Here is a 16,458-nt window from a genome sequence, read left to right on the forward strand (position 1 = left end):
ATGAAGTTATTAATTAAAATCGAATAAATATTTGGCTTTTCCAATTAATATAGTTCTTAAAATTATGATGTCATTTTGTTAGTGACATGAAATTTGTTTTTTTTTTTGAAAAAATTAATTTTGTAATTATACCAAAGCAAAAAAAAATATTTTTTTAATCTTTCAATTCTTTTCCAATCCATATAAGTCTACCTAACCGGCCACACACACTCAAATATTTTAAGTTATTTTTTCCTTTTTTTTTTCTTGGCATAATAAATTATTCTAATTAAGTTGAAGCAACACTCTAAATTAAAGTCACTAGTCTTTGTTTAATGTTTAATTTTTCTCACATGTTTAAGTTGAGTATATAATCAATTAATGATGACAGATAGCACTAAACACATATTTGGAATTGGGATTAGAATCTTTTGCCTTTAATTTTTTCCTTGTCCCATCTTATATATATAAGAGATTTTTTCTATTATAGACCAAAAATAGATGAAATTTACATTTATGGCCCTAAAAAAGGAAATAAACAAAAGTGGAAACTAAAAAGTTGGTAATTACAAAAATACCGGCTGAGAAAACGGAAACCACCATTCTCAACCATTTTTCTTCCAAACAGCCGCAGCTTCTTCGTGACCCAGCGATCCAACCCCAACAACCCAATCTCAACCATTTTTCTTCCAAATCCAGCAAAATCAAAATCTAAAAAAATGTAGAACTCCTAGGAAACCAGCTGAATCCCGAAAATCCAAAATCAAAAACGAAAAGGGAAAAAAAAAAACCAGGAAACCTCCATTGATGTACAAAAAAAACTCAAAAACAACAATCATTGAACAAAGAAATCGCGATCAGAGGAGAAGAACCGAGTAGAAGGAGAGCTGGAAATCAAAGAAACTCACCCATGATTGAATCAGAAGGAGAATTGAAGGTAAACAAATTTTTTCATGAACGTGCAAAAAAAATTTTAGTGTAGATGAATAGAAATTTGATATTAATTGATGAAAACCGGATTAAATTGAAAAAATAATGAAATATTGATGAATCTGAGAAAAAAACAACAACGGTTTGCATGAAAATAAACATTAAGGCATATAAATAGTTGCTACAGTGTTTTATTCTGAAACTGTTGTTTACAAGTTGTTTTACAGTGGAATAATAGTTGTTTGGGATCTAGAAACTGGAAAATATGAATCTACTGTTATTAATTGGTGATCAGTTTTGAAATAGTTGTTTGATAGTTGATTTAACCTATATAAATAGTCGGTCAGATGAAAGTGTTAGATGCATAAGTTATTGTTGGAAATAGTTGTTTATTGGTTGTTTTGACAGATTAAAATAGTTGTTTGCAACTACAAAAACTGAACCAAGTAAATAATTTACATTATTTCAGGAAACGGAACCATTACAAATATTGGTGCAGAGCAATGGGCATTGGGATGACAACAGAAACTATGTTGATTATGAATCAAGTGGAGAATTAATTTCGACCAAGTGCACTTTTGAGGAACTAATGAGAATAATGATGGAAGAACTCCAATGCAACCATGAATCAACACAACTACAACTGAAATATCAACTGAAGGAAGGAGGCCAACCACTACAAATCAAGGATGACAAAAGTCTGTTGTTCTACATAAAGCTATTAACGAAGGAGGTTGATTTCACAAGGTACCCATTGTGTGTGAACAAAACCAGTAACACGGCACCACCTAACCAAACAATGGTGTGGAACAATATGATCATGGAATCGTATGAGAACAACGCAGCACAGGAAGACTTGCAGCAACCTGGAAACAACACGGCAACAACTTCCAAGCAACAACTATCTGCGCAGACGATGGGATCTGGTGAAGTTGATGCATTTTTCCTAGAAACAGTAACAGTGTCATCAGAATCAACCATACAACAACCAGACAACAACAGAGAAAAAACTACAGCAGTAGATGAAGATTTTGACTTCACCGACTATGCAAAGCTTGTGGCTGCAGAAATGGTACAGCAACTAGAAAACAACCAGGAAGAAGAAGAGGAAGTGGACAACACAGAAATGATGATCATCAATGACAAACGACATGAAACAATAGAGAAGGGGCAAATTTACAAGGACAAAGAAACATTGATAAGTACACTATGCTACTTTGCAATCAAGAAGACATTTCAATACAAAGTAGTGAAATCTTGCACAAAAGAATACAACATAGTGTGTTTGGACACAAACTGCAAATGGAGTTTAAAGGCTACAAAAAATGGAAACACAGAAACATTCATAATAAGGAGCTACGAAGAAGAACACACATGTGCAGTTACAATAAGATTTGGAGATCAACGACAAGCTACATCAAAGTTGATAGCAGACTTTGTAAAACCAAAATTCTTGAACCTGAAAACAAAGTGCAGCCCTGCAGACATAAAGACAGAAATGAAAGACAAATACGGAATAAAGATGAATTACATGAAAGCATGGCGTAGTAAAGAGCGAGCACAAACCCAGCTACATGGAAATGCTAAAGAGTCGTACAATCTCTTGCCTAGATACCTGTACATGCTACAGAAAACAAATCCAGGTAAAAAAAAATTTAAAAATTTTACTTTGATAATATTTGTGGAAAAACAGTTGTTTTTGAGTTGTTATTTCGTTGAGTACATGTTGTTTGAAACAATCCTGTTTGATTAAAATTCAGGAACATTAATAGACATAGAGAAAGATGATGATGACAGTTTCAAATATGCATTTGTTGCATTGAATGCTGCTATAAAAGGTTGGCCAAACTGCAAACCAATCATCGTGGTAGACGGTACATTCCTAAAGGCCGCGTATGGAGGCACGTTGCTCACTGCCAACACACAAGATGCAGAATCTAAAATTTTTCCACTAGCATACTGCATAGTTGATTCTGAGAACGATAAATCGTGGGAGTGGTTCTTAAAAAAAATAAGAGAAGCATTCGGGGTTCGAGAATGTCAATGCCTAATATCAGACAGACATGAAAGCATCATCAAAGCAACTAGGAAAGTGTTCCCTGAAATAACACATGGCTCTTTTGCATCTTCCACCTCTTGTCGAACCTCAAAACAAAATTCAAGAAAAATGCAAAGCATTTCAGAGTGCCATTCTTTGCAGCTGCAAAAGCTTACACAGAAATGGAGTTTGAATTCCATATGAGGGAGCTAGACAACTTGGATAAGCGCATAAGACCGTACCTGGAGAAAATTGGCCATGAAAAATGGTCAAGGTATCATTCAGAAAACAACAGGTGAAAACTAATAAGGAGGATAAAATTAATGATATGTTCACCTATTTATAGCGTTGTATTTGCGTTGTTTTTGCGTTGCGTTTGAGTTTTTTCCAAAAGTAGAACTATGACGAAGCTGTCCAAATTGTAGGTACTCTACCATGACATCAAACATAGCTGAGGCACTGAACTCAGCAAATTTAGCAGCAAGGGAAACACCAGTGACAACATTAATGGAGTGCTTGAGGGCACAAATGCAAGAGTGGACATACAATAATAGAAAGGAGGCACAAAAATGCACAACAAGGCTGACACCATCATCTGAGAAAAAACTCATAGGGAACTATGTACAGTCATTGCGACTAACAGTAAGTTCAGATTATCGTTCGCATAAAGTAAAATTAAAACAGTTGTGTTTGCATAGTTTTTTGGTTGTTTTAAAGTTGGTTTAAAACTTGCAGGTGAAACCAGCAAACCAGAACCTGTTTGAGGTGATAGATGAAGACAGAACAAGAATAGTAAACTTGAAGGAGAAGACGTGCACATGCAATAGATTTCAAAAAGATGAAATGCCATGTAACCATGCGATCGCCGTCATGAAGGACTTGAACATAAACACATACAACTACGTGCACAATACTACACATCAAAAGCATGGCCGCAAACATATGAAGAAACGGTATACCCGGTTGGAAACGTAAGAGAATGGGAACTTCCGAGATTTTTTTGAAGAAATCATAGTGTTGCCTCCAAAGGAGAGAATCAAGTACGGAAGGCCGAGGAAAAGAAGAATGGCAGCAGCTTGGGAAACAAAGAAACAAAACAAGTGTGGCAAGTGTGGACAAAAGGGACATAACAAAAAGACCTGCAGAAGAATTACAGCATAGAAGTGGAAACAACTACACATCAACCAAAAAACAACTATATTAAAACATTTAGAAAACACATACTGCATATTACGATTGGTTGTTACATACATTTTTTTATTGTGATTTTTTATGTGGAGAGATATTGATAATAGGGAATTGGTATTATTATCATTAATATACAAAAGAACATCAAATATTATAGATAACTAATTAAATGAGTGGAAGAAGGTTGAAATTAATAAGAAGGAAAAATAAACTACATAAAGTGATTACAAATGCAATTTAGTTGTTTATCAGATGGTTGTAATAAGGTTGTTAATAGTATGCTGTCATGAGTAAGAGTAAATATAAAGATTAAAAATCCAAAAATATGAACAAATTAAAAACCAATTCCAATTAAGAAAAAAAACATAATAGAAACAACAACTTGTCTATGATTATGAACATAATCTGGTAATAGAAAAAACAAAAGCTACATAAAAAAAAAGTAGTATTTCCAACAACAACCAATAGATAACTAAGACAAATTCTTCTTTGGACCCTTTGGAGGAGCCTCATCTTCACTATCAATAAATTCCACTTCTTTCATGCGAGCATACTTATAGAACAACACAGCAAGCCTATCACGGTGTTTCTCAACATCAAATATGGGAGGAATCGGTTTCATATCAATAAAGTATTCGGCGAACGATGCAACGAAACAACCACAGTCACTGCAAAACAACCAAAAAACAACAGCAGAAAAACTTAGAAAAGGAAAATAACATTACAAATTTTAAAAACATTTGAAAATAAAAATAAAAACAACTTACTTCGAGGTTTGTTGAGGCAAACCATCAACCTTAACAACTTCGAAAGGGTCTAAACAAACCGGTTTGTTTTCCTTTTTGAACTCATCAAACAAAGCAAAAAAGTGGGGAAACAACACCGCAAATGGCTGACAAGCTTTGATAGCAGCACTATCTTTCATAGCAGTCGACAAGGAGTTGTACATGTACACACGCCTTTCCTCAATATTCAATCGACCAAGAATCCAATGTGATTCAGTCTCCATATGGATGATAAAGAAAACATGATCGCACAAATGCCAAGGGGAACCACATAACATTTTTCTACCTCTTATATAATCAGCAATGGCATGCTGGGCAGTTATCAAAGAAAGATTTTTTTTCTGTGCAATAAATTTTTCATACAAAGCATGAATGGTTTTGAAGAATAAGCAATCGGTGGTTGTGAACTTAACCTTTGGCTCCTTTGCATACTTTCCTTTTTTACGTAGATAGTAAAAAATGATGTCCAGATGCTGAACAATAAAAAATGATAAATGTTGGAAAATCAGAAAATGAATTATATTTCAACAACTAAAAAACAACCAACAAACAACATGAATAAAACTATAGACTGAAATTTTTGAAAAAAATCAAAAGAAAAAATAAATTAACTTACAGAATTAGTCAAACATTGGCCAGGATATGCAAGCTTGTGGAACCACATCTTGGTTGCAACATCTTCCACGCCAAAACGAAAAGGGGGAACAATCTTATCCTTACCCTTCAAGTAAACCTTCTCCTTATCATGCCTAACATTTTTTAAAAAAAAAGTGAAACATAAATAGTAAAGTAAAAAACAAAAAATACAAAAACACAACAAAAGTGCTGAAAATAAACACTTACGGATCTTTCTTCGATCGGCGTCCTTCACCAAGCCACAAGTCAAAATCAATCTCGTCTTTATGTTCTACATCTTCACCAATCTTATCATCGAGAGGACACAACCCAGCCACATACTTAACAACTCCATAACCAGAACCATCTTTAGAACTAGAAATGGAAGAGTCATACTCCATAAACGGAGACGTCAGCGCTATGGGTTTCTTAGATTTCCTCTTGTCAACAAGAGGAGTTTCTTCAACGGGAATTGGGTCATCTTCAAGTTCAATGTTAGAATCAACATTGAGACCTGTTGCACCCATCTAATATATTTTTTCCACAAAAATGAAAGAAAATAGACAGTGTTAAACACAAAAAGTATGAAGAAACTAAAAAACAACCAAAAAAAAAAAAAAATATACCTCAAAACAAACAAGACGACGATCCGTAACCTCAACATTTTCAGAAACTGAAATCTGTTTACAAGGATCACCACCAATTCCATCTGAGGACATCTGTTTATATATGGTATTAAAAAGGAATTAGAGCATGGTTAAAAAATAACAACCTTTACACAACCAAAAAACAACACAAAAGCAACATTACCATAAGCTCAACTGCTTTTACCCCGGACTGAACAGTAGCCTCAACATCTATTTGAGTAGGGCCGTCATTGAAATCAACGAAATTCTTGATACAGAAAATAAAGGAAAAAGAAAATGGAAAAAAGTGAAGTTATTTTTTGTGAAATACTTCAACAACTAAAAAAAAACTACATAACAAAATAAAAACAACAAGTAAAATAATAAGACCAACAATAAATTCCGAACAACAAAATCTACAAACACAGCCATATAAATAACATAATAAATACAAATAAATAGTCTGAAAATAGTTGCAAATTTCTGAAAAATAAAACATAACAAGAGACATAACAATAACATAGAATTACAAGAGCACTACCTAAAACGGACTTACAACAAAATAAACCACACAAAGTAACTAAAACCTAGTTACATTGTCTACTTATCTACCTTCTCCTCACTATCAGTGGCATCATCATCACTGCCATTATCATTTTTTTCTTTTGAGTCAGAATCTTCATCGGCTTGATCATCCTTCTCTTCACCTTCACTACCCTCCCCTTCGTCATCACCCATAACATTCTCTTCTTCATTTTCATCAGTTTCTTCAGATTCATTTAAATCAAAATCTGCTTCATCACCACCTCCATCATCATCATTGGAAGAGTCACTGCCTTTTTCCTATATTGAAATTACATATTAAATTAGTATAAAACAACTTAAAAAAAACCGAAAAACAACTATTGAAAAACTAAAATACCTTGGCATAGGAATCGGCAAAAACAGTAGAAAACTGTGTCTGCATTGAAGCCATCTGAGCACCAAAAGAAACAAACTGTGCAGACACAAACTCTTTCAACTCAACCAAATCAGATGAAATCTTCTGTTGGGAAGTATGCAACGAATCGATCTTGACCTCCAACCCATGAAATTTCTCAGAAAAGGCCTCAAGCTTGACAGAAATGTCACTCTGAGCAACAGTTGGCTCTTCGGGGACAGGAAGACTCTTGTAAGAGTTGAAGTCGGTGTCGAACTTGAAACTGCTCAGTTTCAAAGCTTTGAACTCACCAGCCGTGGGCCTCATATTTGAAAGTTGCAGCTGATCAAAAAACACCAAAATTAAAATTTCAATTATAAAGATTAATAATAATAAAAAACAACACAAAAACAACTACTGAAAAACCAAATTACAACAAACAGATATACCTTATCTTTGGAAACATCAAAGATAGTAGTCTTCAAAACTTTGAAAGTAGGTTGACTATTGCATGTCCACTGAGTGATCCTTGGAATACGAGAGCTTTCCTTTTGGCAGTACTTACCTTTCATGTACTTACAACACTCGTAGAACCAAACTTGAAGAACATGAGGACAACCAATCAAAGTGTAAAAAACACTCGGCCTCTTTCCCGAACTCTTTGCCTTCCTAACCCCCTCAACCCAACTATCAAGCTTACCCTTCAATGAGGAAATAGTCAATTCAAAAGAACTCCGGCCCCAAGCAAATTCATTGTACCTCCCACTATCTACAACATCTAAAATAGACTTGGGTACATTTTTATGCTTAGTGCCACTAAGCAAGAACCACTCCACGAAATACAAAACTGCCAACTTCACAGCATCCTCATCAGAATCACCCCACCTCTTGGTGGTAAAACATTCCCTAACAGATTCCTTAGTGATAGAGGACGAAGTTGGCCAATATCTTTCACAAAGACTATTAACCTCTTGCTTAAAATCTAAGACACTACAGTCACCTTCACAGTCTAACCCAGTAATCAATGCAAATTCCTCAATGCTAAACCTAAGCCTAACACCGCGTATCATAACCCACAACTCAGCATCATTAGGTTGCTGAACCTCTCGGAGCAACAACCCATGAAACACTTGGGGTTGAACTTTAAAATCGGGAAGGTCAAGGAAATGACCAAAACAGGTTTTTGAAAAGATTTCAAGCTGTACATCTGAAAGACAAGATTTAATGTTCTCTATCACCTGGAAAGTAGCAGTGGAAAAGGCTTTAGCAATGAACAGATTCTTCTGGTCATATATATAATCCCATTCCTGTAGCAATATAAACAAAATAAATCAGGACAAAAACAAAAAAAACTAAAAAAAAAATAGAAAACAAATAATAAAAATAATATTTTTTTTTTAAAAAAAAGACACCTTAGCAGGATTTTTCTTTGGTAGGTCAAATCCTTCAACCTTCACTGAGGTCCTAGCATGGACCTGCAACAAAAAAGAAAAACAAAAGCAACAAATCTTAGATACAATAACAATGAATATATGAAAATGTAGTAACCAAATTACAGCCAATAAAAAACCTAAAAACAACGTTTTCCTAAACCCTTACAGTATGATAAATGTAAGAGATAAACAACTTTCAAAAAAATATAAACAACTAAAATAAAAACAACACTGTACAAACTCGTTGTTATGAAATTTCGAAAATGGTAGTCGATAATAGTAGTGTGACAAACAACCGAGAAAAAACTGACAATAAACATATACAAAACTAAAGAATAAACTGAAAGATCTGGTTGCAATTGAAATTAGTAAAATGCTTTTCAATACCAATAGTGTGTAAAACAACCGAAAACAAATTCACAAAAAACATATAACCAACCAATGGGGAAAAGCAATTCAAAACTGTGACAAAATACGAATTGAACTGGGTTTTTTTTCAACAACCAAACAACAACTGAATAAAAACAACAAAACAACATCAACCACAATACATGACAGAAATACATAAAGAACACCAAAAAAACATAAAAACATCCTAATAAACACCTAAACCAGTGACCTAAAAAGCTCATGTAAAAATTAACACAATAAAATGAAACCAAGCAAATTTAAATTACCTTTGATTCAACTTTGGGCTTTTGGTCCTCACCATGCACTTCATCCTCAAAATCGGAATCTGAGGAAACCTAGAACAAAAAATGGGGAAAACTTTAAATCATCAAATGTAACACCAGAAATAAAACAACCAGAAAAAAACTAAAGAAAAATTTAAAAACAACAAAGAGAAACTTACATCGCGTGCAGACTTGGAAATTTTTGCTCTCTTAGTCTTAGGAGCATCTACTTTAACAGGAAGGGCTCTTTTCTTAGAGGCCGATGTCTCTGGAACATCAGCCACTAAATTTTTAGCAATTTTTTTTAACCCCATTTTAGGTTCGACTTTGGAAGTAACAGCTGGAGCCTTCTTCGATTTTTTAGAAACTTTCTTCGCCGGAGATGGTGATTTCGAACCACTTCTAGTGGTTGCCATTTATATAGAGAAAAAATAGAGGAGGAAGACAATGTAGGTTGAGGAAAACGTGGGTGAGGGCTTGGAGAAGGTGATCGTGGGAAGAAAAAATTGGTTAGGGCTTGATAATGGTGATCGTGGGAAGCTCTGTTTGAAGAGTGGCTGAATAAGGTAGATGAAAAATTCAAAAAAAAAAAAAAGAAAGGATTTATGAGGTGGCGTGCGTGTACGTGTGTAAGGAAGAAGGGAAAAGGTAAAATTGTAATTATTAAACTTTTTGAAAAGTAAAATTGAAAAATGTAAAAGTTAAAAATGTTTAAAAAACCGTGTAAGGATAAAAATGTAAAAAAGGTGTCAATTTTGACATGAGGTGTAAAATCTCTATATATAAATGAAAAAGTGATAGCTAATTTAATATTCTTTTACATTTTTTTTTATATTATCTTATTTGAAGTTTGTATTATTAAGTTATAACAAATCAAAACACACTTTCACCCAATTGATAGATATCTATATCATAAATTCATATGTAAAAAAATACACTCACACCATTATTATTATTATTATTATTATTATTATTATTATTATTATATTATTATTATTATTATTGGAAGAGATTTCAATGGTTACATTTTTATTGTAACTATCATGGTTACATTTTTTTAAACCATTGGATTACTATTAAATGGTTGTGATTAATTTGGAAATAAAATAAAAATAAATAATAAATAACTTGTAACCTGAAAGTAACCTAATAATTTATTATCTTATACAATTTTAATTAAGATTAATTATATTTTAAAATTAAATTAATTATAATTATTAATTAATTTTTTGTAATTTATTACTATATAAGGATCTTTAAGCAATTTATTTTTTTGCACTTAAATTATTTAAAATTTTATACCAAAATTTTTTATAATTTAAAATTATACACATATAATTTCATAATTTAAATTTTATTATACTTGTAATCTTAATTTTAAATTATTACACTTAATAAATTAATAATTACTTGGTATTAATTGGTTAAGTAATAAGGATGATATTTGCCATGTATGGATATAGGATTTTTTATTTTTTTTTTAATATATTTATAATTTCTATTAATTAGGAAATGTATTGTAATTAATGTCGATATATATTTAGAATACAAATCATTTAAAATGATAGAGATAAATTTTAGTGGGAATATACCTCCTATTAAAGATTTAATTTGGAAAAATATATAACACGATAAAAAAAAAGCTTTAGTATTATATTTTTCTCATATAGTTGATATGACATTTCACCTAATTATTTGTTTTTTTTACTTTAATTTTTCAACAAGGTAGTTTTCACTTTTCTAAGCATGATTATGCATAGTGTTAATTAATTAAATTGACTCCTAATAATGGTCTTTTTTTAATATTTTTTTCTTTATCAAAGGTAGTGGTTGGATTGCATCCATGCATATTTATTTCATTGGTGATGTTATTTACACCTATTTAGGAAAAAAAGGCTAGGGTTCATTTGAAATTGATCAATTCTATACAAGAAAGTCTTTATAAAGACAAAAGAATATAACAATAAAATAAGAAAAAAGATTAAGTATACTCTTGTAAGTTATAGTAATTATAAGTCTCTAACAAATATTAAATTAGAATATAAGAGATAATAATATTAAGAGTTACATGTATCAAGCATTATAAAAGGTAAAATGCATATCGTTATTAATTTATTAGAGTAATTTAATATCGAGTTATATATATTATGATTTAATAAATAATATAAAATTCACTAACTACTCATAATATGCGCTACATTAATATAATATTAAACATGGATAATGAGATTATTGATATCGAAGTTACTCGAACATTTTTATTTGCTTTCATTATATTATTTTGATTAAAATTTATATTATTATATGTCAAAATTATATTATTAAAATTAAATCAGTAACAATTTACATCTAAATACTATATTTTAGTTACAAGTAACATTTTGTTGTGATGAAAAGTCATATTTAATTCTCAAAAAATTTATGTTGTGATTAAAAAAATTATAAATAAAGGTAATATTTTTTTTGTACTGCATGGTTAAATGGTCAATGATTAATCCCATATGTTATGCTCGATCAAAAAGGAAAAGGCAATTATTAATTCATTAGTTAGATAATTAATATGATATCTCACCTAATAATGATTTGTTGTGTTTTTTAAGGTAAATGCTATGTTAACCCCATGCACCCACAATTAATAATATTTTAAATTGTATTGATAAAGCAACACTCAATGTAGATATATTCTAACACAAATGTTTTACATATGTTTTCCATCAATAATTGGCAATTTAATATTAAAGCGTTATTTGACACATTAAGGTGTACCGATACGATTATACCAATATAAAATTTTTTGATCGGTTAGCAATTTTTTATATCATTTAATAAATCGAAATTTGTAAGACATGTTGATATTAGAATGAACTTAATGTCGATCCACTTTATTTAAATTTATTTTTCAATTTCATTAATGTTATAATGAATGTAATACATTGTAATACAAATGTACTATTGTCAATAATCATCAATTTAATGTAATAATAGCATAAATTAAATGTATATTTGAAGTATATACCATTAGAGAAATAAGTGTCAATCTCTTTACAATAATAGATGACAGAAGCATCTAAAAATTAATTAGGATATAAATATACAAAATTTGTGACAGTGAGTAGTCGAGTAATTCGTAAGGAAAAATATCCGGTAAGTTGTACAATTTCACACCGCTTGGAAAATGTCAAGTGTCATGATTCTGAGACCGTGTAGTTGAAGAGGGCTTAAATGAGACTATATATAGTTAATCAGATGGTTTAAATGAATTGATTGGTACTTTCTATATCAACAATGTACATCTTATTTTTTGGTAGCTCATCATGAAAGAATTCCACAGTAAGCACGCTGAAAACACTCGTGTTACTTTGTAGGTAAGGGCCCAATAAAAATTGGAAGCAGGGACGTTATATATTTACCACTATTTTTATTATTTTTTTTTTCAAAACAAAGAGCATTGTGATAAGAAACGAAAACTCCAAACTCAAGAACAGAATAAAATAGTTGCCAAACTCAAGTACATTCAACGTCTAAAAAAGGGTACTAATTTTGACAAACAAATTAAGACGGATACATATAAGTAGCACAATCTGATTATAATGAAAAATAAAGCAAACACATATAGCTAATAGTTTTTTTCTTTTCAACAATTTACAAGAATAAAAATTAATGCTCTAATTTTATAATGAGCAAAAGTGATTTAGCTAGGTTACTTTTCAAGTAACGACCAAATCGAATCAATGGTTGAAATTGTTGTGAAGATGACGATCATAACTGCAACAAAAGTTGAACTTGTTGTCCAAACATCGTTAAAGTAAATCCTTATGAGAGTTGCCTTAGCACGATTGTACCAAACATTATAGAACTTGTTTATGTCATAGTATTCTTTAGAGTACATAAATGTTGCAAGGGTCATATTTTGACAAAGATTGTTGATCATGTCAGTCGCACATATAGTACTTCCAAGATGGTTTTCGATGACATTCTTCTCGATCAAAAGGGCTACATCTTCCTCAGTATTAATGAGCTTATTTATTAGCGAGACATAATTGCAAAATGGTGTCTTTTTTCCCGAATCAGGTAGACATTGCTCCATCGCGATTATGTTTCGCATAATATTTTGTGTATTATCTTGTATTTTCAACACCGGAAGTTGAAGCTTGCAAGAACTAAGAAATGGCAAGAATTTAGTATACCATCTTTCATGCAAATACACCTTAACAACCGCGTCTTGTTTTGGTGGTGGTGGAGCGAAATCAATACCTGCTTGGTCTAATTTTGTCGCATAAAAGAGAGTAGTGGTGACATTTTCTTTGTTATTATCAATTGTTTTCGAATAATAATAATCTTCTTTTATCGGAATCCAAGACCTTCTATGCAAGTCAGTGAAGTGTTTTACGGCGGTTTTGTCAAGGAAGGTATTAAAATTAAGACCAAAGAAACAAAGGGAAAGATTCATAAATGATGGCACTACATGATCATCACTTGATGATATCTCTAATTTTAGATCACAACTTGGAGTAGGATTAGGGTTAGATGAAGGAGTGGGAGGATAATTTAATGGCCTAGAAAATTCATATAGCTCATCAAGAAAAAAGAATGGAATTTGATTCTCAAGCATCATTAAGTCAAGTTTTATTGTTCCAAAAAACAATGGAGTTCTCAATATGTAATCATTGTCCATTTCATCTTTTTTCCAACAAGAGCATAAGAGCTCAAATATGAAGCAAGCATCAATGAGAATAATATGCACAAATTCATTGAGATCAAGTTCTATAAAACCAGCATATTTAGGAAGAATCTCAACATCAAACCTTTGCTTAATGAAGTTTGAGAGATCATCTTCACTCTTTTCGGTTCGGTCAAGGAACTTTTTGAAATAATAATTTTCCTTGTGAGATTGCATTCCCTCCAAGCTTTTTTCGCCATAATGAAAAGGGCCAATGGAAACTAGCTGAGGAGTGTAAGCTTTTTCGTCTATGTCTCGAAACATTTTCGGGACTCTAAAGATTGTGTGATGATTGGACCAGTTCTCAAATTCTCGTATAATAATTTTCGAGTAGTCCTGTGACATATCATTAACATACGTTCTATTTTATTTTTTAAAATACATTATTAAAATTACATATTTTTTTACTATTATTTCATAAATCGATATTTTATATTACACCATATATCATTTTTTTAAATACTTAACTCAAGTTTCACTTTCTTCAATGTTTTTAATACATTTTATGAAATATAAATATACATGCATCCACATATAAAAAAAAATATTATTAACACCATAATATAATGAATAATACTCTGTAAAATTAGAGTATAAAAAGTAAAGTACTTTAAAACAGCTTCAAAATAATAATAATAATGAATAAAAAAAACAATTTAAAACATACGATGTAATTTTTTTAAAATCAATTGAAAGAATTCTCTATTATAAAAAATTATTGGACCAAGTTACAAATTATTGTATGATAAATAACATTAGAGTATAATTAAATGATTATGTTTTCCTTTAACAAATTAAGGATATACCTAGAAAATTAACTTGAAGACCAGATAAAACAAAACCATTAATTAATTGAAATAGTAAATATTACCTTATTTTTTTCATTTGGCAATTTTGGATGAGACTTAGAAGACTTGGTAAAAGAACTTGATGAAGCTTCTCTCTTTTCCATGGTGTCCGGTATTACAATTTTCTTGCTCTCTCTAAAGCACTCTATTTATATAACTTAACTTGAAAATATAAAATGGTTTATATATAAGGTGTTCGATATAACTTAACTTGATTGTATATTTGTACATCGCGAATTGCTGGAGACTAATTACTTTGTAACTAAATGTGACTTTTAGTCATAACAAAAAGTTATTTGTAACTATAATATGGTATTTAGATACAAGTTGTACTAATTTACTTTTAGTCACAACAAGTATTGTGATTAAAAATACATTTAATCATGTAATATTCCCGTTTCAAGCCTTTATTAGGCCTTCCCCCACGAACTAATGGCTCTTATACACGGGTATGTCACTTTTGATTGCTTCATGGAGTGATGACTGACCCTACAAGCTAACACGGGTGTTTCCAGTATACTTTGTCCTCACTCGCACACTTCTTGAGAAAACTCCCCAGAAGGTCACTCATCCTAAATTTACCGCAAGTCAAGCACGCTTAACTATGGAGTTCTTTCCAGATGGGCTTCCAAAAAATAAGATGTACTTTATTGATATAGGTAGTACCAATCAATTCATTTAAGCTCTCTTCAACTGTACAGTCCCATATACCTACACAATCTCATAATTTATTTAATAATAAATATATAATTAAATTATGTGAGATTCGATACTTAATTATACTAATAGTAATGTGGCATCTCTAAGTGCTAGCACACTAATGTTTTTTTTAGTATTTTTGTAAGTGACTTAAAATATATAATGAAGTTATTAATTAAAATCGAATAAATATTTGGCTTTTCCAATTAATATAGTTCTTAAAATTATGATGTCATTTTGTTAGTGACATGAAATTTGTTTTTTTTTTTTTGAAAAAATTAATTTTGTAATTATACCAAAGCAAAAAAAAAATATTTTTTTAATCTTTCAATTCTTTTCCAATCCATATAAGTCTACCTAACCGGCCACACACACTCAAATATTTTAAGTTATTTTTTCCTTTTTTTTTCTTGGCATAATAAATTATTCTAATTAAGTTGAAGCAACACTCTAAATTAAAGTCACTAGTCTTTGTTTAATGTTTAATTTTTCTCACATGTTTAAGTTGAGTATATAATCAATTAATGATGACAGATAGCACTAAACACATATTTGGAATTGGGATTAGAATCTTTTGCCTTTAATTTTTTCCTTGTCCCATCTTATATATATAAATGAAAAAGTGATAGCTAATTTAATATTCTTTTACATTTTTTTTTTTATATTATCTTATTTGAAGTTTGTATTATTAAGTTATAACAAATCAAAACACACTTTCACCCAATTGATAGATATCTATATCATAAATTCATATGTAAAAAAATACACTCACACCATTATTATTATTATTATTATTATTGGAAGAGATTTTAATGGTTACATTTTTTTAAACCATTGGATTACTATTAAATGGTTGTGATTAATTTGGAAATAAAATAAAAATAAATAATAAATAACTTGTAACCTGAAAGTAACCTAATAATTTATTATCTTATACAATTTTAATTAAAATTAATTATATTTTAAAATTAAATTAATTATAATTATTAATTAATTTTTTATAA

General features: G+C 30.6%; 5 protein-coding genes across 7 annotated transcripts; 2 read left to right on the plus strand and 3 right to left on the minus strand.

Annotated features, from left to right (window-relative positions):
• The first annotated feature begins 454 nt into the window (after positions 1 to 454).
• Positions 455 to 3,151, plus strand: LOC115700006 (uncharacterized). Its single transcript, XM_061118350.1, has 3 exons — positions 455 to 916; positions 1,379 to 2,552; positions 2,670 to 3,151. Exons 1-3 carry the CDS (start codon positions 890 to 892, stop codon positions 3,149 to 3,151), a joined length of 1,683 nt encoding a protein of 560 aa, XP_060974333.1. The 5' UTR covers positions 455 to 889.
• On the plus strand, positions 3,148 to 3,922 carry LOC133039441 (uncharacterized). The gene is made up of 3 exons (XM_061118351.1): positions 3,148 to 3,221; positions 3,373 to 3,589; positions 3,683 to 3,922. Exons 1-3 carry the CDS (start codon positions 3,148 to 3,150, stop codon positions 3,920 to 3,922), a joined length of 531 nt encoding a protein of 176 aa, XP_060974334.1.
• A 41-nt stretch (positions 3,923 to 3,963) lies between these two features.
• Positions 3,964 to 6,269, minus strand: LOC133038950 (uncharacterized). The gene is made up of 5 exons (XM_061117660.1): positions 6,162 to 6,269; positions 5,764 to 6,062; positions 5,537 to 5,669; positions 4,903 to 5,393; positions 3,964 to 4,803 (listed from the first exon to the last, which is right to left on the minus strand). The coding sequence occupies exons 1-5, from the start codon at positions 6,252 to 6,254 to the stop codon at positions 4,608 to 4,610; spliced, it is 1,212 nt and encodes a 403-aa protein (XP_060973643.1). The 5' UTR covers positions 6,255 to 6,269; the 3' UTR covers positions 3,964 to 4,607.
• On the minus strand, positions 6,256 to 9,911 carry LOC115700005 (uncharacterized). Of its 3 annotated transcripts, none has more exons than XM_061117659.1 (5): positions 9,367 to 9,911; positions 7,530 to 9,259; positions 7,084 to 7,422; positions 6,774 to 7,004; positions 6,256 to 6,429 (listed from the first exon to the last, which is right to left on the minus strand). In XM_061117659.1, exons 2-5 carry the CDS (start codon positions 8,148 to 8,150, stop codon positions 6,310 to 6,312), a joined length of 1,311 nt encoding a protein of 436 aa, XP_060973642.1. In that variant the 5' UTR covers positions 8,151 to 9,259; positions 9,367 to 9,911; the 3' UTR covers positions 6,256 to 6,309. The 3 variants fall into 3 exon arrangements, with proteins under 3 accessions (XP_060973642.1, XP_060973641.1, XP_060973640.1); XM_061117658.1 differs by having other exon boundaries at positions 7,530 to 8,387; positions 8,493 to 9,911; XM_061117657.1 differs by having other exon boundaries at positions 7,530 to 9,911.
• A 2,414-nt stretch (positions 9,912 to 12,325) lies between these two features.
• On the minus strand, positions 12,326 to 14,924 carry LOC133039526 (UPF0481 protein At3g47200-like). Its single transcript, XM_061118425.1, has 2 exons — positions 14,779 to 14,924; positions 12,326 to 14,243 (listed from the first exon to the last, which is right to left on the minus strand). The coding sequence occupies exons 1-2, from the start codon at positions 14,857 to 14,859 to the stop codon at positions 12,888 to 12,890; spliced, it is 1,437 nt and encodes a 478-aa protein (XP_060974408.1). The 5' UTR covers positions 14,860 to 14,924; the 3' UTR covers positions 12,326 to 12,887.
• Between the last annotated feature and the right edge of the window lie 1,534 nt (positions 14,925 to 16,458).

Source organism: Cannabis sativa, chromosome 6 (genome assembly GCF_029168945.1).
Source record: "Cannabis sativa cultivar Pink pepper isolate KNU-18-1 chromosome 6, ASM2916894v1, whole genome shotgun sequence".
In the NCBI taxonomy this organism is placed as follows: Eukaryota; Viridiplantae; Streptophyta; class Magnoliopsida; order Rosales; family Cannabaceae; genus Cannabis; species Cannabis sativa.